Source organism: Sphaeramia orbicularis, chromosome 8, assembly GCF_902148855.1.
Source record: "Sphaeramia orbicularis chromosome 8, fSphaOr1.1, whole genome shotgun sequence".
Classification (NCBI taxonomy): domain Eukaryota; kingdom Metazoa; phylum Chordata; class Actinopteri; order Kurtiformes; family Apogonidae; genus Sphaeramia; species Sphaeramia orbicularis.
Window position 1 is genome coordinate 49,684,341 of NC_043964.1, and position 23,879 is coordinate 49,708,219.

Below are 23,879 nucleotides of genomic sequence, written 5' to 3' on the forward strand. Positions count from 1 at the left end.
CTTCCCAGACCACCTCAGAATTCATCCAGAGTGTGTTCAGCTGTCCACATATGAGCTCGCCAGGTTCGATGCTATTGCCAGGCTGAACAGGACTTATATGTTGTTTGACCACAATGACCTCCCAGTGACACACATGGCTGTGAACTGCAACCATTAATGGCATCAATGGCATTTGAGTTGTTGAAGTGCATTTGTTTACAGATGTACATTACATTCTGGGTGGTCCTTCTACAAGACAATGAATTGAGTGAACTTTTCTAAAAGGAGAGAAGCTGCTGAGCGTCTTACTTCCTTTAACACTTTTGTCGTTATTTAGTGTTATCCTTATAGTACTGAGCAAGACAACAAAATTCTATCATAATACAGTGCATGTCATTTTATATATCATGATAATGATTTATATCATGACAGAGTAACTGTTCATTAAATCCAGTCAAGTAATGGTTTAAAATAAGCATGCATATTGACATTCTGTATGTCATCATATCACACAGCCCTGTGTTCACAGAAGTGAAAAAAGTTGTCAAGAATACAATTATTTGCTAACAATATTTATAATTAACTGGTTTAATACTAAAAGACAAAAAAAAAGACAAAACTCTCTGATTCCAGCCTCTTAAATTTGAATACTGTATTTTCTTAATGTTTCTTTCCTCATCTGTAACTGTAAACTGAATATCTTTGGATTGTTTTGGCAGGTGAGCATCTTTGAATTTGGGAAACAGCATTTTTCACAAATTGTGGAGCTCTACAGCAGAGATAAATGCTCCTGTGAATACACTAATAGATTCATGGACACTGCTGTTTGGAACGCTGTAATTGCTGGCGTCGTCTTTGTTGACACAACAGCAGCTTCAAAACACTATTACCTACAAACTTCATGACAGATTTACTGATCGCCTGCCTTGTATTAACCTGAATGAAATGTCTGTGTCCTAGACGGATTTCAAGATATCAGTGTGGGATTTCTATTATATATTTATATGTTTTCACAGTTTACAAACAAGTCCTTGATTAATCATTGACAGTAATCGTTAGTGGCAGCCCCGTCTTACATCACACACTGAACTTGTTTCACCTGAGCAGACTAATGGCTATTGGCAGGCTCCAGGTATGTTGGAGAGGGGGAGGTGTGTACATGTGTATGAGGCTGCAAGTGTGAACCTGCCCTTCATACAAAAAGATAAGGAGTCCTGCTATCAGCTAATTGCTTGCAACTTGTCAAACACTGGAGAAATAATTATGGTGGCAATAGTTTTGACTCTGTCCTACTGGTATTTCTGTGTGTGTGTGTGTGTGTGTGTGTGTGTGTGTGTGTGTGTGTGTGTGTGTACGTGCATGTGTGTGTGTGTGTGTGTGTGTGTGTGTGTGTGTGTGTGTGCATTTGTGTGTAGTCTATGTTTGGCTCCACTCCCTCTGTTCTAAGTCACACAGATCTTAATCCTCTCCTCTTACACAATGCCTTCACAATCTAATAAAAAGAGATGTTCAAATGCACACACATACACACTTGGGTTTGTGAGGAGACACACTGATGTATAACGTCCTCCACTGACTCCATCCCTAAACTTAGCTCTGTCTACACTAAGGATATTTTTCTAAATAGACACCAGATATTTTGGCAAAGGATTAAAATAGTTTCATACACACTAGGGATGTAACGATATGAAAATTTCATACCACGGTTATTGTGACCAAAATTATCACGGTTATCATTATTATCGTGGTACTATTGAAACTGTGCTCAAAATGTTCAAAAAGTACTTATACACACACTGAAAGAATTTAACCAAGTTGTATTTTGAAAACAACGGCAACAACAACAACAAAACAAATAAAGTAATTGGCACAATGCACTTTCTGTTGGCAGAACCATTCAAATATTAACCCTTAGGGGTCTGAGCCTATTTTGGCCATTTTCAGTACTTTGATTTTGCCTTTATATACTATATAAACAAATGTTTACTATACCCATGTTTGGTATCTCTATTTTCAGCACAACTTCATTTATATCATCTGCCTATTATTTTTTCACTTTAACCTACTGTATCAACATAAAAGGGTAGAAAACACAAAAAATATATAAAATTCAATTTGAAAAATGTATATAATTCAATGCATAAATAACACAAAGATGCTTAACGAACCTTTTCATAGACTTCAAAAGTGAATATTGGTTCCAAATATTAAGCATATAAAATTAAAATTGAAATAAATTAAAACTATACTCAAATATCTGACATAAAAGCATATCTTTACATAGGTGTTTTCTCTGGAAAACTGCGGTAATCAAACACGGTTATCATGATAATTAGAATTTAAGCAGTAATACTAACCGTTGGCAATTTTACCACGGTTTACCGTTATACCAGTAATCGTTACATCCCTAATACACACATGAACACAATGACAACTACACAATGTATTTGAGCTTTAAACTATAGATACAGTGGGTCAGATTATATTAGAAGCAGCATACACGACCGTGACAAGTTATAAACTTAAGTTAACTTAAAATGTTGGAAAAATCTTTCCAACATTTTTAAATGATTTTTAAATTACTTTATGTAAGATGATTTGTGTAACAGATGACTGCACTGCACCTCCTTAAACTGACACTTCATCATGTTGGAGACGTTTGAGTATCCAAATGATCCTAGGAACTATGTTGTCAGGGGCAGCTCTACCCCTGGATCCCTAGCGAATGCCTGGTGGTTGGTCTTAGCCCATGGGATCCAGCTGGGCTCAGCATGAAGGAGCTACAGGGGGACACCCTCCAGTGAGCCCACCATCTGCAGGAGGAGCCATGGATGTCCGGTGTCATGTGGATCAGGTGACTGCCAAGGAGGGAGGCCCTGGTGGTCCGATCCTCAGTTGCCCAAACTGGCATTAGGAACATGGAATTTCACCTCCCTGGTGGGGAAGGGGCCTGAGTTGGTGTGTGATGTTGACAGATACCTGATAGATCTAGTCGGGCTCACCTCTATGCACAGCTTGGGCTCTGGAACTAATTTTCTTGGGGGAGGCTGGACTCTTCTAATCTTCTTCTAATCTAATTTACCCCTGTGGACAGGAGGATGGCATCCCTGTGCCTTTGGATCGAGGAACAGAGTCTGACCGTTGCCTGTGCCTATGCAGCCGTTCGGAGGACCCAGCCTTCTTGGAGTCTCTCGGTGGTGGGCTGGAAAGTGATCCACTTAGGGACTCCATTGTTCTACTGGGAGACTTCAACGCTCAGACGGACAATGACAGTGAGACTTGGAGGGATGTGATTGGACATAATTTGTCCATAACACTAGAGCTGCAACCGATTAATCGACTCAAAGTGATCCAAAAAAATCATTCAACCTCAATTCTCCTGAATCAAAGCTTTGTTTCCTTCATTTCTCTGCTGTTAAACATTGGTTCCACTGTTGTGTTTCACACAGACACTTCTTGTGACGTACAAAGAAGCTTCAATTCAGGAAAACTACAATAGAATATTTCCCTTCAATCAATTCGAGTCGATTAATTGAATCATGAATTTTTGCATTCGCTTCAAGCACCTAATCAATTAATCGGCTGCTGCTCTACATAACACCTTGTTCAAGCATAAGGGTGTTCACAGGTTCACGTGTCACCAAGACACCCGAGGCTGATGATCAGCTTTGTAATCATTTCATCAGACTTATGTATGTCTATATGGCAGACTCAAACATACAGTGAGAGTGTGCTGGAAACATCTGGAAGAACCCTCCATTTGGGAGGTCTTCAGCTCTCACCTCTGGCAGAGCTTCACTAACATTCTAAGGGAGGATGGGGAGGCAGGGTCTATACAGACCATGTTCATCATCTCCATTGCTGAAGTGGCTGTGTGGTATCATGGCTATGTGGTCACTGATGGCTGTCATGGATCTGACAAAAGGAGGTGGTCTTGGTCTGGATCAAACTGAACCATGATTAGGTTCAGTTACAGTTCAAAAACACTGCTGGGATGGTTCTGGATCTTGGAGCAGTCACAGGAAGTTATGCAAGATTATAAGAGCACAAGGAAAATTAAAGAATAACAAACAGAAGACAAAAGAAGCTTAAAATTAGGCTACTTAATGACAACATCAGATGAATTGATGTTTATAAAGTGAAATACTGCACAGAGAAACGAGAAAATGCAAAAAGAAAAACTAACTTGACAAAATGTATATCTGTAAAGAAATGAACTTAGCCTTGGACCATGTTTTCAGGCTTTCCAGTGTCAAACATCAAACATCATATTTTTATGTTACTCTTTTTTATGTCAATATAAGTACTTTTGCAAGTGTCAGAAAACCACCAGATCTGACCTCAGCAGACTACCTTAGTGACTTTCTCATAAAAGTGTGCCTCGAGTGTCTATTTAGAAATGAAACTAGCATACAAGACATATTTCATTTAGGCACAGAGGGGTGTCTGAAAGCGCCGTATGTGTCGTCTCCTGTACACTCAGCCAAATGAAAAGTTGCAGTTGTTGCAACTTTGGCAACACGCCAGAACCCTGAAGAGGAAAACACGGAACAACTGGCCTCCAGTTCAGCTCGTCAGGATCACATTTCCTCCAAGAGGAAATGGATGCCCTGTATCTCTGTGTGTGTTTATGTTCATGTACCTCTCTCCTTATAAAGGCCACAGTGCATTGACAAGCGTCCACTACTAAGGAAAATTCGGCACTTATGAACCCTTGAATCCAAACCATTTTTCCTGTGATAAACCTCTGAGATCAGGAACCAGCAAAAGTACAGTCTTTCCTCAAGTAGCACAGATACTTGTGTAAAAACAAACGCTGGTAAAAGTACTGAAAGTTCTTTACTGTAGTAAATGTGAAAAAGCCCAGGTCTGAAAATGTCCTCATTCTATCATCCACTAAAAGTAAAATTAAATAAAAAAAAACATATTAACATGACTCCAACACAAACACCACTTTCCAGTGTCAATATTATGATGCCTTTTCTTTGTGTTCTAGTCTCCTTTCATTTGATTTGTCATGTAAAAGTCTTTTACATCATTTTTAATTCATCACATCTTGTTACATGTTGTTATGCTGTTTTCATCTTGTGAACTGGAGTTCTCACTCATTTTGTCCCTGCTGACATTTGGAACAATTAAAATAAACTAGGGATGCACCAATCCGATACCAGTTTCGGCCATCGGCTCCAATACCCAGTGTGTGTACTGTGTATTCATACTCGTTAAACAAATCCGATACAAATGCACTGATACCACTTAGAGCCGTGTGACATTTATAGTTCAGTGCAGCACGTACGTGGTGGTGGAGTAATGTGTGAGGAGTGTGAAGAGTGTGGAGATTTTTCATAATAAATGACGGTGATAAAAGGAACGCTGACTGCAAATAACGTTAAAGACACAGATGGATACGGACACAGCGTTCTGTCCGTCCTCTGCGTACATTCCATCCATTTTCCAGGTGCTCGCGGATACGTACCCAGACGGAGAATACCAGCGGAACTGTGGAGGTAGAGGATCTGTTCAAAGAGCGACTGTGTGAGTTAGAGAAAAACTACTGACAGATTTATGACAACTACCCAAGGCTGGGCCGGTTTCCGTCCTACTGATAATACTATGGGGGTATGGAGCGGTGCAGACCACCGCCAGCGAAAGTGAAAACAAAACTTAGCGCTCATTTCTCTTTTCTCTACCTGCTGAAGCTTTGCTTTTAAACCTTACCAGCGAAAATGCTGCAATATTAGTATCACATTAGTGTTGCCTCTGTCGTCTTCATGTTTGTTATTACTGACTTTCTTCTTCTCATAAAACTTTCCTCTTCTTTGTGGTATTTGTCCAGTATGGTTAATTCAGAGCGGCGCCCCCTGGTGGAATGATTGAGGAACGCTCATTCCGACACATTAAATGTCAGTAGCAGTACTTTGTTCCAGTCAGACTAATGACAACTACAATAAAGTACATTTACAAAAGGAACTAACAACTGGAATGGGATTATTAAGTACTTGTATCAGTACTCGGTATCGGCAAGTACTCAAAGTACTCGTACTCGGTCTGGAAAAAAGTGGTATCGGTGCATCCCTAAAAATAACCAAAATGAACAAAAAAAGAAATTATGTGTTTCTATCTCATTACACTGTTCACATCATTTTTAACTTGTCATTTACGTTGTTTTTGTTTTCAAACTACAACAACAAGCCTGTTTTGAATATGTAACAAGTAGAAAGTTGTATTTTTAAGTAACAGAAAGATGTCAGAAAATTAAATACTCCAGTAAAGTGCAGATACCTGAAAAGTCTACTTCAGTACAGTAATTTGTATTTCGCACCTCAGGTAACCGGCTATGGGCGGATTTTGGAGCCTGTAAACACTGGGAGGATGGGAGGCCCAGTGGACATATAACAGGATTCAGACCGAGCCTGGGCATGTCCATGTCCATCTTCCTCCCACCTCCCCTCACATTCCACACAGGTACAGCTCTGACAGACAAGACAGCATGTGCACCAACACGTGTGGACACACACAGACTAACACAGGTAGCAAGACGAACCAAACCAATACTGCATATATAGACTTCACACAAGTAGTGCACACACACACATTAAAACAACTTCCAGTTACTAAATGCACATCTGGAAGGCACATTCCAAGCAGCCATTTGCAACGTTATAACACTGAAAATAACACAGTGCTTTAAGACTCATAAACACACATACGCTGGCACACACACTTATGCTTGCATCACTGTATTTTAGATGCCTGGCTACTGTTTCCACCTATAAGCACCTGTTGCATGAAAAATATTTGACTGAAGCTGCAGTCTATTAAAGGGTTAGAGCTTTAAAAAAATGGTCTTGAATGAAAACAGCAAGATGCAACACTTTTTTCAGATACAATTTTAAATTATTTTTTCTGTGATTGTAACTCTCATGCACTACTGTGGGCAAAAAAAAACATAGCTGGGTCATAGGAGGTAAAAAAAAAACTAAAAAAAAAACTTTCAATCAAATGATCCACATCAACACATCAAAGATACACTTTGAATAATGCATGCATTACAAAACTGAAAACAAAATAAAATACATATTAAACATCATAAATATTCACCAACACAAATACTGATGTTTTGCATTAAAAGGGTGACATAATCGTAACCCAAGCTATCCCAAGCTCTGTTTAAATATGGTTTTACCACGGGTCTTGGGTGATCAGGTCACAAGGAAGCACCACTTAATACAAGAGTGAGTGATCACCAGGATCCACTGTGATTCAGCCACTCACTGCACTTGTCCAGGTGGTGGCAGTGTTAGTTTTTAATTTATAATATGTAATTGGAATACAAAGATTACAGTTAAATTACTTCTTGGTGCATGCTTTCTTAGTTAGCCCATGTAATAACTGAGGCTTTGACCTTGTAGCATAAATGACATCGGCTTAAACACAAGTGGTTGGCTTGGAAACCCATGATAAACACAGGTGTGAACAGCTGTCCACTTGTGTGCACATCACCAACACACATTTTCAAACCGAGTGGAAACACGGCCTCTGATAGATTAAACAACCAACTTTAAAGGCTTTGAATGGGTTTGACTTTATATTTTGGCACCTCATTTAGTTTTAGTGTCTGACATAAATAGATTAGAAACCGCCAGGTATTTAGAGGGTGTTGGTTTTATTTTAATGTTCCTGTTACCCAGGGCCAGTTCAGACCCAGACTCTACTATGGAATTAGTTCAACCACATAAGAAAACTTGTTCCAGAGTGGCACCAACACACCAATTCTATATTCTGTGACACAACATCATTGGTGAGTCTAAAGTGTTTACTTAGTGATACCCAGCTTGATAACGATATCACGTTTGTGTCTAACACTGCCACTGGTTCACCTACAAGTGTATACAGACCTATAATATGATTCTGTGACATGCCTCCATCCAGGCTCTCACTCAGTGGAAAAGAAAACTAGTTCTTAAAGGTCTGTCAAATTTAAGAAACTCTGAACCAGTCCAGGACCAGCACCAGGTTCATACTGGTAGAAAAAGAAAAAGTCAAATGTTGTTATTTTCTAAAATGCTTGTACCTGGCTGGGTTTTAAAACACTCAGCGCCCATACAACTCCAGTGCTTTCTCCTGAAAACACACAGCCAATGTTGTTTTAGAGCAGGGCTGTCAAACTCATTTTAGTTCAGGGGCCGGACCAGTAAAATAATAACATAATAACCTATAAATAATGACAACTTTTCCTATTTGTTTTAATGCAAAAAAAACCCCCGCTAAATTATAAAATAAAAATTCCATTTACAAATGATAAATAACCTGAAAAAACTGTAATTTTGTAAGAAAAATAAGTGCAATTTTAACAATATTATGCCTCAACTTATCATTTATACATGTGCATTACACATAATGTAACACAAACATGTGGTAACAGGCAGAATATTGTTTGGAGTTTGGAACTAAAATAAGAACAATTTCTACAATATTACATCACAGCTCATTTTTAACAACTTATAGATCCCAATGGATCCCAATGGACAAACGCACAAAACATTTAAGAGGCAGAATATTGGTAAAATTGCACGTAATTTTCTTAAGACATTTCAGGTTTTTCATATTTGTACAGGTTATTCACATTTTATTGCTATAGGATAGTTTGTAAATAAATATTTTCATAGTGTAGTGTTATTTTTTTCACATTAAATTAAGAAGAACATTTGTAGTTGTCAGTTATTTATAGATTATGCTGTTATTTTACTAGATCACACTGGTCTGTATGTGGCTCCTGAATGAAAACAAGTTTGACACCATTGATCATTAATACCTTCAGTGCAATTTTTGCACTTGGAAAATTCATTCAAGGTTTGGAACTGGTTTTGGTCCGCAGTCTGCATGTTTGAAACCCCTGTTTTAGAGCTAAACCTCTGAAACTGTGTTGACTCATTCACAACCACTCACTACACCAGTGGTTCCCAACCTTTTTCGGCTCGTGACCCCATTTTAACAGCACAAATTTCTGGCGACCCCAGACATACAAAAAGGAGACTCTTTTTTATTTATTTATTTATTTATTTTGCAAAAAATTAATTTGTTTTTGACCATGTAATAGTTTGCTATACTATGTTGCAAATAAACGTTAATTTTATGATGACACTTAGGCTATATAATGTATATTATTATGGATGGAGGCAGAAAAGCCAGGTGTAGATTACTGCACAAAGTTAGAATTTTATTTTCCTTGGTCAGGATATGTACAGTCAGTCCAGCTGTGATTTACAAGGCTGACAATTAATACTGAACAAACAAGAACTCAAACTATGAATTATGACAGAGCTGCAGCATCTGAAACCGACCACAATGAACATTTGACAGATAAACAGAACCACAGTGCTTCAGTTTCAGCTTCAGAATTTGTCTTTTGTATATTGTGATTGTCTCTCTAAACTCACCATATATTTTTCATTAGAATTTTTTTTTTTTTTTTTTTAAATCAACTACTAAATTTCAGGCAACCCCACGTGGGGTGGTTGAAAAACACTGCACTACACTGTTGATGAGCAGCTGTTAATTCAATACTGCGGTCTGATAGTAGCTGCAACTCACAATACTTGCTACACTCACAGCAGCAATTCATTCAACATTCCTATGTTCAGGGGTTTTATCAGCCCCCTGGTCATGTGATCTGCATTACAGGTGTGTTAAAATGTTCCGATTACTTGCAAAAACTTCACTAAAGCACTCATGTGAAAGAGCCCATTAGTGTTAATGCAGCCTTAATGTTTAGCTCTTCGGGCATTGCTTTTACCATGGTTACAACAGATGTTGACGTCTTACACTTCACCTACGGTAATGATTTTTTCCCCTCTCTGTCACTGGTTTGAAGTGATCCAGTGTTTCTGAAGGGCCTGACAACTTCAGACATGTCTGAGAACCAGGCAGCCTCCACTGAAGTCTTGCCAAATTTTCATCCATAATGGAAGAACGGCTTGGCAGCGAGCCACGGAAGTGTTACCTATGTGTGTGTGACTGTGGGCTCAGGACAGAGACTTTACCAGGGATTTAGGCTGATTAGGGGGATTCACTTCTTATCAGGGTCAGGCGAAAGTGTGTGCATTCAATGTATGTGCAGTACAACCTGTAGAGCATTCTATTTTGGACCGCATGTGCACGCAACAAAAATAGGGTGTTCCTACTGAAGAGACACCCAGGCTGGTGTAGGTTCAGGCCTGTTGTTGTGCTTCACTGCATTAATGCTGGCTGGAATGTCAGAGGGGGACCAGTACTTTTGTTTTTTATAGAGCACCACCTCTCATGAGTAAAGACAACGAACATAGTGTGTATGTGTATGTGCATGTGGGGCAGTAAGTCATGGGACCCTCTCTGATCTTTGCAGAGTTCATGCCCTGCAGAAGTTCAGTACCAGGATGTGACCGGACTGGGGGAGAGACCCTCAGTTCCACCCTAATCTCCTGTGTCACCCAGAATTCCTAAAGCCATCCTGTTTGTTCCACCTATCATGTGCACGTCATCCACCTACAACTGATTTCCCTTCACTGCTAGCTTATATATTTAAAAGTCTGCTCCCAAACTACAACCACTACTGTTTGTATCTCCTGCTATCCTTCAATCTGCATATCATCAACCGTAGAACTTAATAAATGAGCAAATACACAAATCTACTAAGGAAGAACACAGACTGAGTCCAGTGTAAAGTCGGGCAATATGGCCACAGATGTTATCATGATAAATGTCTAATAAATATTTCATTATTTCACAGTACATTTTGGGTTTTTTTGTTTTGCAATAAGAGTCAGAGAATGTCTTCTTTGCAAATTCTTTAGCACATTTTTCAGGAAGAACTTAACTTTCAATATCTGGCTATTGAGTATCATTATTATATGTGCTTATAAATGTTAAAACAGTGTGTTACAGCAAAAATAAAAAAAAATAAAAAAACAGACTTGCATTTATGTATTATATTTGTTTTGAAAAACAACTGTAAATGTTCATAATGAAATGTTCATATGAGATTACATAAATAAATTTTCAACTATTTTACAAATACTCAAACATCTTAAGTCTGTCTAGAGCAGGGGCGTCAAACTCATTTTAGTTCAGGGGCAACATCCAGCTAAATTTGATCTGAAGTGGGCTGAATCAGTAAAATAATAACATAATAATATATAAATAATGTCAACTCCAAACTTTTCTGTTTTAGAGCAAAAAAAATAAATTTACATTATGAAAAGGCTTACATCTACAAACTATCCTTTCAAAAGATGTGAATAACATGAACAAACTGAAAAAATAAGTGCAATATTAACAATATTCTGCCTCAGTTTAACATTTATACATGTACATTATAACTTACAGATCACAGTGGATCTACAAACACACAAAACATTTAGTAACAGGCAGAAAATTGTTAAAATTGTACTTACTTCTCTTAAGACATTTCAGGTTATTCACATTTTTTGCAAAATTATACTTTGTTTTAGTGTAAATACATGAAAATATTTACATTTACAGAGAAAAATTTGGAGTCGTCATTATTTATGTGTTATTATGATAGTATTTTATCAATTTGACCCACTTGAGATTGAATTGGTCTGAATGTGGAACCTGAAATAAAAGGATTGTTAATATCTTTGTATAATTTTTGCATTTCACAAATTCATCCCAAGGGCCGGACTTGACCCTTTGGTGGGCCGGATTTGGCCCCTGGGCCGCATGTTTGACACCTGTGTTCTAGAGCATTCTGTTTTCATGTTACAGCTTCTTATTTTTTATCATTTCTAGCCATTTTTCGCCTGTGTGATAGGCTAAAGGTTACAAAAAACTGGCCAAACTCCACAAAAACACAGTAAAACACACTAGTAGGACTCTCCAAAACACCACTATCACTATTATATACAATTATTTACAAGAATTCACCACTAAAACCTCACTTAAACGCTGCTAAAAGTAATAAAAACCTCCCGTCTCTGTTTTACCACCTGCACTCTACTCTGTCTGCTCTTCCCCAGCTTCTCTCTGCTCCGCCCATTTCAACCCCTCCCTCACAGGCAACGCAGGGCTCAACCGTAAAGTCTTGAACAGCATCAGAAAGCTCAGAATCTAAGCTTTCCTATTGTGGATAGGGTAAAACGGTTCAGGAGTTACAGTAATTTGAATGCAACAAAGTGGAAAATGTAACACCTGAGCCACAACTGTCATAAAAGGGTTAAAGAACTCAGACTGTTGTAGTTTTACATTTTCTGTTAAAAAAAAAGAGAGGTGATAAGGCAAAGTAAAAGACCAAAGAATGTGTCAAGACAAAAACACCTGTTGTCACTGATTTTATTTAATTAGTAGTAACTGTTCATTTCTTTTACTTTATTTTGATTTAATGGCGTTCAAACCAGATAACATTAAATCTAAATTAAGAAAATGAGCACATTTTGAGCTCTTATTCAGCATTAAGTAAACCATATCTCTGCAAAGAAACTATATTTTATGGCGTGGTTGCTTCATGGACAGAACACAAAAAAAATCATAAAATCCTTTTACAGCGTAATACCTTAAAACAACAAAAACATTGAAACATTTTAGTTTTACTTTACCTTCTAAACCAGTTGTTCCCAACCTTTTTTGGCTCGTGACCCCATTTTAGCATCACACATTTCTGGCGATCCCAGACTTTCAAAACAGAGACATTTTTTTGCTGAAATTAATTTAATTTTCCTTGGTCAGGATATGTACAGTCAGTCCAGCTTGTATTTACACAGCTGACAATTAAAACTGAACAAACAATAACTCAAAATGTGAATTATGAAAGAGCTGCAGCATCTTAACCGTTAGGGGTCTGATTTTGGCCGTTTTTTGAGTTCTTTTGATTTTGTCTTCATATACTACATAAAAAAATGCTTACTATACCCATGTTTAGTGTCTTCTTTTTCAGCACAACTTCATCTATCTCATCTGTCTATTATTTTTTCACTTTAACCTACTATATCAACACAAAAGGCCAAAAAACAGACAAAAATATAAAATCCGATTTGAAAAATGTATATAATTTATTGCATAAATGACACAAAGATGCTTAATGAACTTTTTCAAAGACTTTAAAAGTGAATATTAGTTCCAATTATTAAGTATATAAAATCAAAATTGTAATAAATTAAAAATATACTCAAATATTTGACCTAAAAGCATATCTTTACACAGGCGTTTTCTCAATCAATTACTAGAAATTTCAGGCAACCCCTTTTGAATTGCAGGTGACCCCATGTGGGGTCCCGACCTCAAGAAAACACTGGTCTAAACAAAATAAACCCTAAGGACAAAACATTCTCTACTGACAGAAAAACAATTACTGTGATATACATCCAGCATTATAATAGTAGTCTCTAAACTAAAAGAAAAATGATCTTATATATATTAAAATGTGTATTATATTATCATGTAAATTGCATTGTAACTATAATTACTGTTTTCCAGACGACCCCAAAAAGAGTCTTTTATTGAGCTTTGATGACAGCCTTATAATACACATTCTCCAGTTTAGTCCTTTTGTCAGACTGTGTTTGTATTACAGGTTATGTTTTGAATGAACTACACCAGGACTAAACATGTTAGCAAAAACAACAACTGTTGATAAGTTAATAATTAATGAATGTATTAGGGATTGGCGTGATTAATTAATAGTCTTTTTTTTAAGGTAACTCATTTTTATTTGGGGTTGGAGGAGATTTCTGTAGTAGTTTATAAAGATGTGGAACTGATGTTTGTAGAACTGTTTCTGACCAAGTGATGCATAAGTTAAGTCTGAAAAAAGTTTGAACAACTAGAAGCACTCGGAGAGCACAGACCTCCGCCAAGGCTGATCAGTGGCCCCCCCCCGTGGGCCCCCCCACCCCCGATCACCACCAAAATTTAATCATTTCTTCCTTATCCCATTTCCAACAAACCCTGAAAATTTCATCCAAATCTATCCATAACTTTTTGAGTTATGTTGCACACTAACGGACAGACAAACAAACAAACAGACAAACAAACAAACAAACAAACCCTGGCAAAAACATAACCTCCTTGGCGGAGGTAATAAGTGTTATAACTGTGGACCACCCAGTCCGGGGTGGGTTATTTTATTTTATTGTATGTTTTATTTTGGTTTAGGTGGAGGGCACATGTTAAGGGTCACATTATGATTAACTGACTTCAATTGGCTTAATTATTTGCTAAAGTAATTAAAATGGCCATCCCTTAAATGCATCTAAGAACCGTTGGATGCAGAGTAGAAAAAGAGTAGAAACAAAATGTCATAGCTGTTGTTGCACATGCTGGAATGAAACTACTGTGAACATGCACATGACAGCAGCAGTACAAAATGACATACTGTGCTGCTCTAATGTGGGTTTTCTTCTGTATACAGATTTTCAAGGCCGTCTCCTCCAATTTTACTGTCTAAAAATCTTTGTCATTTGAAATCTAGAAATGTGACTTTCCAAGGACAGAAAGCTGCTTTTATACTTTCCTGTACACTGACAAAACCCCAGCTTTTCCCCAATAAATTATATCTGTCTAAAGCAGGGAGACAAGACAACTAGTACATCTGTATCTCATATTACCATTTTTTCTTAAAGTTTTTAAAGTAACAGTGTTCTACTGTTTTAACTGTCATTTCCTTCAGTAATATAATTACTGGAATTCCTGCAGTAAGTTGTATATAAGTATTTGCCTGATTCAGTTCATGTACTAACACATATGATCAAGATGGTATCACCTTTAAAAAATCCTGTACAACATCCAGAGTCAAGTTTCAGAGTAAGAACCACTTGGATTCAAAAACACTACTGATAGTTAGCGTAGCATTGATCAGAGAAGTCCGACAAACTGTTGCACTTTGTCAAAGTACAGTCACACAACAGTAGCCAGATAAGTTCATTACATTCTAAAGAAAAGCATCAATGATAACATTCCCAGCTCTGACCACATCACTAGACTTGTGTTCTGAAGTATCTGAAAACCCTCTTTCCTGCATCACATGCCTTTAGACGGTGGTTCCTTTCCATCTGATTAATCCAAAAATAGAAATGAGGGTCCACCTTTCACCCAGAGCCGTTCAGCTGGCTGGCCTCACAAGCATCAACAGTCTTTCCACTGTTACCAAATCAAATTTAGATCCGTCACATCTGATTATCACTATGACTCCGACCCGACCCCGGCTGCTGAAGGAAGCCCACGGCCTCTGTGAAATCTGAGACAATGAAGAGCAGAGCCTCCAAGAGTGCTGACGATAGACAGCTTTTGTCTGCCAAATATAAGGCTTCCGTACGTTTCTTTCTTTGCCCCTTGGTGTTTCAGTAGTGACTGTCCACTGACAGTGGACTGAGGTGTCAGACAGACGTCCATAGTCGTATGAAAGCAGCTACACTGGCGGTCTGTGGCCGAAGGCTACACTAATTTGTTTAGAAGCACAGATCAACACCTGTCTAAACAGGAATGTGAAGAGAGAGAATAAATGAAAGGAGAGAAGGCAGCTTTTGTTGTAGTGTCCCTGCAGGGCTGCAGCCACATGATTGATGAGCCTCAGGTCTGCTCATACTATCACTGTTGTTATACTCAAGACTCTGATACTTTCAGTTTATTCTATTTTCCTCATTCTTGTCTCTTATATTTGTGTGATCTATGTCAAATACACATTGAAAAGGATCAGTGGTGATGGTGTTGGTTGGTCATTGACAGCACCAGTATCATGTGATGGACCAAACCACTATAATAAAAATTCTTCACAGTGAAGAATGTAGTCCAGAAGGCTTTGTCGATCAGTTGATATGTATGTTATGAATTTTCTATTAACCCTCTGGTAACCCCCCCCAGAGGCCCTTCCTAACCCCCAGAAGCACATAACCTGCACAGTGCTGCAGTAATGTCATTTTTTTCATACAAAAACAAACAAAATATCAAATACTCAATAACTGTCTTTTTTTTTAACCCTTTAAATGCCAAGTCTGTAATAAAAACAACAATATTCAACCTTTTTTTTCTCAATATACTACATAAAATTTGTATTACTTATTCTTGATATTTGGAGCCTGTCATACAGTATGTCAATGATTAACAGCAACTTTGGTTAATATGCAGTATTATTTTTTGTGTTAGGTCAAATGTCCAGTGCTAAAATACATCAATGTGCATTTTTTACTCACTTCAGATTAGGGTGCTCGTGTAATAATTTTCCATTGTTTACAATATGCTGATTTTAGTGACTGGGTCAGAATTTTAAAAAATCATGAAAAAAAATGAACAACTTTTGAATTCTAACCTAATACAAATTGTTAAAAAATATATATATATGACCTTTTATAACATGAAGTGCAAAGTGTGCATAATATGCTCACCCAGATACCAGAAGGTTAATATAAACAAATACTTTGTCACCTCATTAAGCTGAACTAATGGAGGCCACAACACAAGATAAATTCAGCTATGATGGAGTATTTTATGTACGTCTGTCCTCTGCTCGTTTTCAGGTTATCAGTTTTGAAAAAATAACCCAACTTTTGGACAATCCTTACATTATTTACTTTATTGGTGTGAAGAAATTATGTTTGTATGATATCTATAAATGGCTTGACTGATAATTTTGATACAGGTCTGTTTTTCAGAGACATGTTTGGTATTTTGGGACACAATCTCCTTTATGTAGTGTCACTTTAACTTGATATTACATTTAAAAGTGTAACATCTTCTATCCTATGACCCTCCCAGCTCACTCATAAAACATAAGGTGCTTCTAAAACATTCAGGCCTTATTTTCAGTCTTCTAAAACCTCAAATGTTTTTAAAAATGTTTAGTAAAATATTTACTTCCCCTCAATCATCTATTCTTAAAGGTAAAAACCAAAGGCCATATGTATAGAAGGATGCAACAGTGTTACACCTGTAAAAAACATGGTCACAGTTTACTTAAAAAATTGATCAAACATACTTAATGACAAAGTATTTAGTGTAATCAACTAATATCTGTCAAAATTAGATTTACAAAAGTATTTGAAAAATTTATTTAGATTAGAACCTTATTATTTAGATTGAGTAAATCTATACAGGTAACTAGATTTACTTAATTAGTCTGAGTACAGTTAAACCACTTAATCAAACAAACTGAATCTATTTACTAAAATTAGATACAACTTTGTACCCACAGTTAATTTATTTCCGTAGTAACCACAATAACTACTCAATAACTTCTTTTACTGTTCACGAGATTTACATGGATTCTATTTTATAGCAAAAAAAAAATATCAAAGATGCAATTAATCCTTATTAACTAATCAATAACTAAAATAAAAAAAAGATGGATATTCAAAATTTCTCATATTAGTTATTTAAAATGTTCTTATTCTTTTTACTGAAATTGTTTAAAATAAACTGTTAAATGTTTAAACTATATAATGATCTGTTCAATCCCACTTATCATTTCAAAACGTGACTTGATAAATGTTGCATTTATTTATCATAATCTAACTCAGAGCTACATTTGACATTGTTTACCAACTGATGAATTAATCACTTCACCAAACAGTCAGTGACGCCTGTTTTAAGCCTGTATCCTACTGTACCTCAGACACATCACTCTGTCCAATATGAATTGATTTTCTATTTACGCTGCCGTTCATGTGAAGCCCCGCCCTGTTGGACCATTTAGATAACACTCACAGGAAAGTTCAAAGAGTTTTTTTTTCTCCTTCGTAACCTTTTCCTTTCCTTTTCTGGCATTATCCAAATGTTGTATGTAAACATTCACAGAAGACAATAAGCCTCAACTGCTGATGTTTGGGCTGAGCTCCGCTTCACTGTGGGTGTTGAGCCAAGTTAGGATGGAACATGTTTTGAGGAACAGCCAGTGGATTCACAGCTAATGTCACCTCCTCCAAAGATACCATGGTCTCTCTCTCTCTCTCTCTCTCTCACACACACACACACACCACAAGAGGTTTTTTCCATGTGTTTTGGGGACATTACACTTATGCTGTGGTACCAACTTGACTTGACTCAACACAGCCTTTATGCGTTTCCATTACATAAAAGAATCTGGAATCCTGTACCCGGTACTACTTTTTCAGTACTTGTTCGGCTGAGGTTCCAAAACGGGTGACAAGACACTAAAATGTGACATGTAAACACTGCAGACCACTGATTGGTCAGAGAGTTGTCTCTGCATCATTGCGTTGTCAATGCGCGACATGCCATTTTTTAAAAAACAGATTCTGAAGTTTATAGTAAGTATAGCAGTAGGTTAATCCACATGATGGCAGCCCACTGAACGACACCATGGTCGATCGAAGAGGTTCAGACATTTCTGTCCAAGGTGGACGATGAAAAGATTCAGCATGAGCTTGACAGGACAACACACAATGAGTGAGTTTATCAGCAACTCTCTGAACAGATTAGGGTTGGGTAAGATGGCCAATTTCCATAATCGATTCGATTTCGTTTCATAAGGTTCTGAATCGATTAATCACGATTCAATTCCATTCGATCCAATATCAGTTCGATTCGGTATCAATTGATTGATTCAGATTAATTTAGTGATATTCAAAGTACAATTCTGAGTTGTAACCTGATTATTTGACTACCGCAGTCATGCAACACATCAATACTGGTATCAATATTGATATTAGAAAGGAAATTAATAGAACATTTCAGCAGTAAGTAGCTGAATCTGCTCTAAAATAAGAAACATTCCCATGTTTCTACAGTGGCTCAGAACGGACTTCTTTGTCATCTTTATTCCGTTTTATGGCTGGTGGCTTCTACTCACTGGGGGGGTGCGCACGCTCCGTGATTGTTGGTCGGGGAGCGGGGGGGGCTAGTGTTGTGTAGCGGTCAAACATTGTCGCTTTACTATTCATCCAAGTTATTATTCCAAGAACGACCGGCTTCCGCGAATCGCCTCAGAGAACCTCCAGGCAGCTAGTTCCTTCACACTGCGGGTTCGAGTTTGAGGCTGGGAGTACCTCCAGCAGAGGGGTTTTCCCCACCCTTCCTCTGCGTCTTTTCCGCGCCAGAGCCATCGCGAGTCTTCCTCTGGGGTTCGCAAGACGGAGCCAGCTGCGCTTCCGTGTACTCCTGGTCCTGCTCTGAAAAATCAATCTTATCCACTATTAATCAATTACGCAAAATTAAAACAAAATCAGTCTAATATCGATTAAATCAATTTTTTTATCCATCCCTAGAGCAGATGTCACAGAAGTTACACGCAGCATCGCTATGACAACCAGGTACTCCAAAGTCAGTAGTATCCTGTAATGGAAATGGTCTCCAGGAATAGTACCTGGTACCCGAAACAAGTCAGTTCCACGTAGGGGAAATGCAGCATTAGTCTACGTTCAGACTGCAGGCAAATGTGGCCCAAATCCAATTTTTTTGCCCATATGTGACCTGTATCCGATCTGTTACAGACAGTCTGAACAGCACAAATCTGATTTTTTCAAATTCGACCCAGGCCACTTTCATATGTGGTCCTAAATCCAATACGCATGTGATATTTTGCAATGTGACTTCAGTCTGAATGGCCAGGTTGCATTTATCTGACCTTTACGTCATTGAAATGCAGCAAACGTTACAATTCTGTGAGGTCATATATAGTACTGCAACTTGTTATTCACTTGGATTTATAAGAAAAGTAGACTGTACTTTACTGTTTTAAGTCTGACACCAGCAGCTCATGAAACAAGCTAGCAGATGACGTTTGGGGTTTGGGTCATCTCTGCTGTTAGCGTCTTCACCGGTAGGAGTTACTCAAGTAAACACGATTACTGATATGCCTTTGGGTCATAACTCAGACTATATATCATTATAACCTGCTCATAATATCAGTGATACTATATTAAATATGATCATAGTTGATGTGACAGGTCTGAGCAGATCAGGTTCAGATCATCTAAAGGGAGCGGATGCTGTTTGATCACATTACATCCTGTTATTAGACTGTTTATGTGAAGTTAAATACAGCCTGTGATAAGAGCTGCACACAAAAGTCCTGCTATTGACAACAGTGAAGAAGAATATAGTTTAGTGACAAATACAAGCAAATAACAACATCCAGTGTTTTAAGTTCACTTTAATTATAACTACAGTTTGTGTTTAAACCTTAATGTAAGTCAAACCTCAACCTTTTAACACACACTCTTTGCATGTGTTTCTGTTCCACATACACGGATGTAGATTAGGCTGTTTCATACACATGTTAGATTTTCCTTTCAAATATATGTGTTCTGCTGAAAGCCTACCTCTAACCATGACCCTAACCCATAAAGACCCAGCGCTACTCTGATGACTGTTCCCAAATGAACTGTTCTCTACATTTAACCATTTTAAGTGATTTATCACCATTTATGATAATATTATCCTCTGTATTTTACATTTTTCAACGTAAATTATGTATTTTCCTACATTTAATTTACTGATCATGTGTTCATGAAAACTTAGAGTAAATTCAAAGGTTATTATATGAGAAACAGAAAAAAAACTGAAGAAAAAGTGACTTTTTCAGCAAAGATATCAATAACTGCACATAAAAACAAGTATCTCCATCTACTGTCATTGATCCATCTCCATCGGTTTTACTGGTGAATCAATTTCCACTTCTACACAGAGATCCCGGAAAAACGGTGAGATGGTGATTCCACCTTTTTGCTACCATTGACGGGTTTCAATAGCCAAGTCAAAGGAGAAACAGAGGTGAGACAGGCTGGACTTTTATACAGCGGACCTGCGATCCGGAATCAAAGGGGTGGTGATGCAGCGCCATGGTGACCATAGGGGGATGTATCACTTCCGCGTCGGAAATACCCTGAGCAAAGTGGTGTTGCTAACCTCTCCAGGCCTGTCTTTCACTGTTCCACAATGTTAGCATGGATAGAGTCCTCCGCCCAAAGTGACAAATGTTTGTGGATCTTGGCGTTTCACCAGTTTGACATCTTTCTGGTCATGTTGATATGTTTGTTTACTGTACATGGCCCACGCTCATTTATAAATCCCCCTCAGTTTAGACAGTACATGCTTTTGGCTGTTTGGGTCTTTATGGGCTAAAATGGATCTGGGCTGAGACACATTTATGTTTGTGGGCTCCTGATTAAAAGTGAGATGTTACACAAAGGATTTTAACTGAATGTGTCTTCTTAAATTGGTAACTTTATAAGTAGGTAAACTTGATATTGCTTATTAAACCTCTTGACATCCACCAGGTCACCAGTAGTCGCTTTTCCACTGACCCTCAAATTGCACAAATATAACTTGCACATAAATATTTGCCTAATGGAAAAATGACAATTTCAACAAAACTCTTGTTTTTCAATGAAACGTTTTTGCACTTGCAAGAGGTAGCTTTTCTGGCATAGCGAAATTGGTATATCATGCAAAACTGCAATGGAAAGACCTTTTTGTGCAACTAGAGTAGCATGATCAAAAAAAAAAAAAAAAAAGATGTCAATGGATGTATCAACGAGCGAAGACGAAAAGTTTTAAAACAAACATGGCGCGGTATGTGTGGACACACCAGGAAACCCAATCATTTTTTAAATTAGTATGAGATAGAGGGGTAACAAGCATTCTACATTAAAAAAAACAGCTATTTATGTTTGTCGCCATGTTTATGGAATGACTTCTCATAACATCTCGCGATAATAAATAAACAAATCATTGCATTTGTGATTTAATTGAAAAACCGACCTTATGCACTACGGGTTTTTTGACATTTAGTAAATATCAGTAAAATTTTGTGCGTGTGTCCAATGGAAAAGCGGCTAGTGACACACAGTAGGGTTAGGATCACATTTGAACAACTGAAATACATTTTGAAAAGTTCAACTTGGGTTGTTCAGGTTGTGTTTCCACATTACATCTGGAAACTAGATAATGTTCCCTGTTTAACTTTCTGTCATAACCCTAACTCTAGCTGAGGGTTACAGTTGAAAAAACAGGATGCTAAATGAAAATAATTGTTATATCTCAAACTCAATTTCTGAACACAAACAGCTTTTGGAGGCTTTGCTTACACTGTGTTATTAGCTGTAGTCTCATACCTGTCCAGGCTACTTTACATCTGCCACCTGTAATTACAGTAGAACTTAGAGCAGTAGATCGTGGGTGATTTACACAGTTTATGACTTTTAACATAAACACATAATTATAAATGCTTTCAGAGGTACAGGGAGTGGAAAAACACTTCATCTGCACAAAAGTGTACCATTAGGTTTTATAATGGGCTGAATTAAACAACATGGTTATATATTTGAGACCCAGCAATGCATTTTTGTCCTCTGTAGGAGACTAGGGTTTCACAGCTTTAATTCAAAATAAGAGAAGGAAAGAAAAAAAAAAAGTCCACTTAAAAGGAGATTCCATAAATTAATAAAAATGTATACACTGTAAAAAAAAAAAAAAAAAAAATCCTGTTGTTTTTAATGGAAAAAAACTGGCCGCTGTGGTTTCCAGAACAATACTGTAAAAAACACATCCAACTGTAAACATATTTACAGACTAACAAGTAGATTTAACATTTTAAACATGTAGACTTAACTGGTCTGCACTTATTTAGCACATTTTCTACATCTTCATGGTGTCCAAAGCCCTTTCCAAAACCACCAGGTCCAACTGGGAGCAGTTAAGGGTTCAGGATTCGAACCACCAACCCTTTGGTTATTGGACGAGCCACTCTACCAACCAATTAATTTACAAGTTTCAAATGTTAAATTGTAAGTTTACTTTTTTTTAAATAACTTTTTTTATTAAAAAAAAAAAAAAAAAAAGCAAATAGGCCGTTATTTCAACATTAGGGTCTTTCAATTTAAACGGCACCATAATGTTTTTCAATTTACAGTTTTATTTTCTAAAAACAATACAAACACATCATTTCTACATACAAATCTGGTTTTGTTCACATACTCTTCCTGTAAGAACTACAGCTATATTTGATTTAATCCTTAACATAAAAATCTTTTCAAATAAACAACTTTGCATCATATTGTCACTTACACTTTTTTTATGTTACAATTTTACAACTTTTTGGTGTTAACTCTACAGTCATTTTTTTACAGTGTATAATAAAAATATACCTAAAAAACTGTTGCATCATGCTGTTTCCAGTGTAAAAAAAAGCCCAAACCTTTACTTTCCAGCTCAGTATTTCCCATCATAAACCCTCATGTAGTTCCACTTGTTTCCCTTCTGATGATCTCGCACAGATGGATTGTGTGTTTTCACGCACACGACTATTATGAAAACATTTTCGATTAGAATGAAATGATCTCAGGAGTCTTGCAAAACACAAGCTTGCAGCAGATGCAGCCTGAAGCAGACAGTCTGAGTTTTATTGTAGGGTCACAAAGCAGCAGCTGTAAAGTCACTGTGGATTACAACATACCTTCAAAATCTGATAAAATCCCTTCGAGGTGGTCGTTCACAGACAGTTCCGACATCCTGGCTCTCAAACTCCAAGTTCTGTGATGCCGCTCCGAGTCTGATGAAGCAAAGAAAAAAAAAAGAAAAGACAAAAAAAAAAAACTAGAAGCTGCAGTAAATGAAATGAAAAGGCGCAGATTCAGATTCAGAGGTTGTGCGTCCGGCGGAGGTTCTGCTGTGTGCGGGGTGTCCTGTGGGCCGTGTGCTCCACTGCAAACACATCCACTGGTGTGCGTGTCCGGGCCCTGCCCCCCCACCCACTCCACCGCCGGCCTCCTCCTCCTCCTCCTCCTCCTCCTAGACGCGGACCCGAGGGGGGAAGGGGGGAGGGGCCGGGATGGCTGAGGGGGCGGAGCCGTGCGCAACACCTGGAATGACAGATTTCTCCTTTTCTTCGCTTTCTTTTCTCCTTTCTTTGCAGTTGTCCTGGCTCTCACTGTTAATGATGCGTACTGAAGACA

At 37.7% G+C, this 23,879-nt stretch overlaps 1 protein-coding gene across 1 annotated transcript in view; it reads right to left on the reverse strand.

Moving 5' to 3' along the window:
- Nucleotides 1-23,585, reverse strand: part of septin12 (septin 12) — a 118,682-nt gene extending 95,097 nt beyond the window's left edge. Inside the window, exon 1 of the mRNA XM_030141521.1 lies at nt 23,381-23,585. Within this exon, the coding sequence (XP_029997381.1) occupies nt 23,381-23,435 (55 nt within the window). The 5' untranslated portion in view covers nt 23,436-23,585. The remainder of the gene's footprint in view (nt 1-23,380) is intronic.
- Nucleotides 23,586-23,879: the final 294 nt, after the last annotated feature.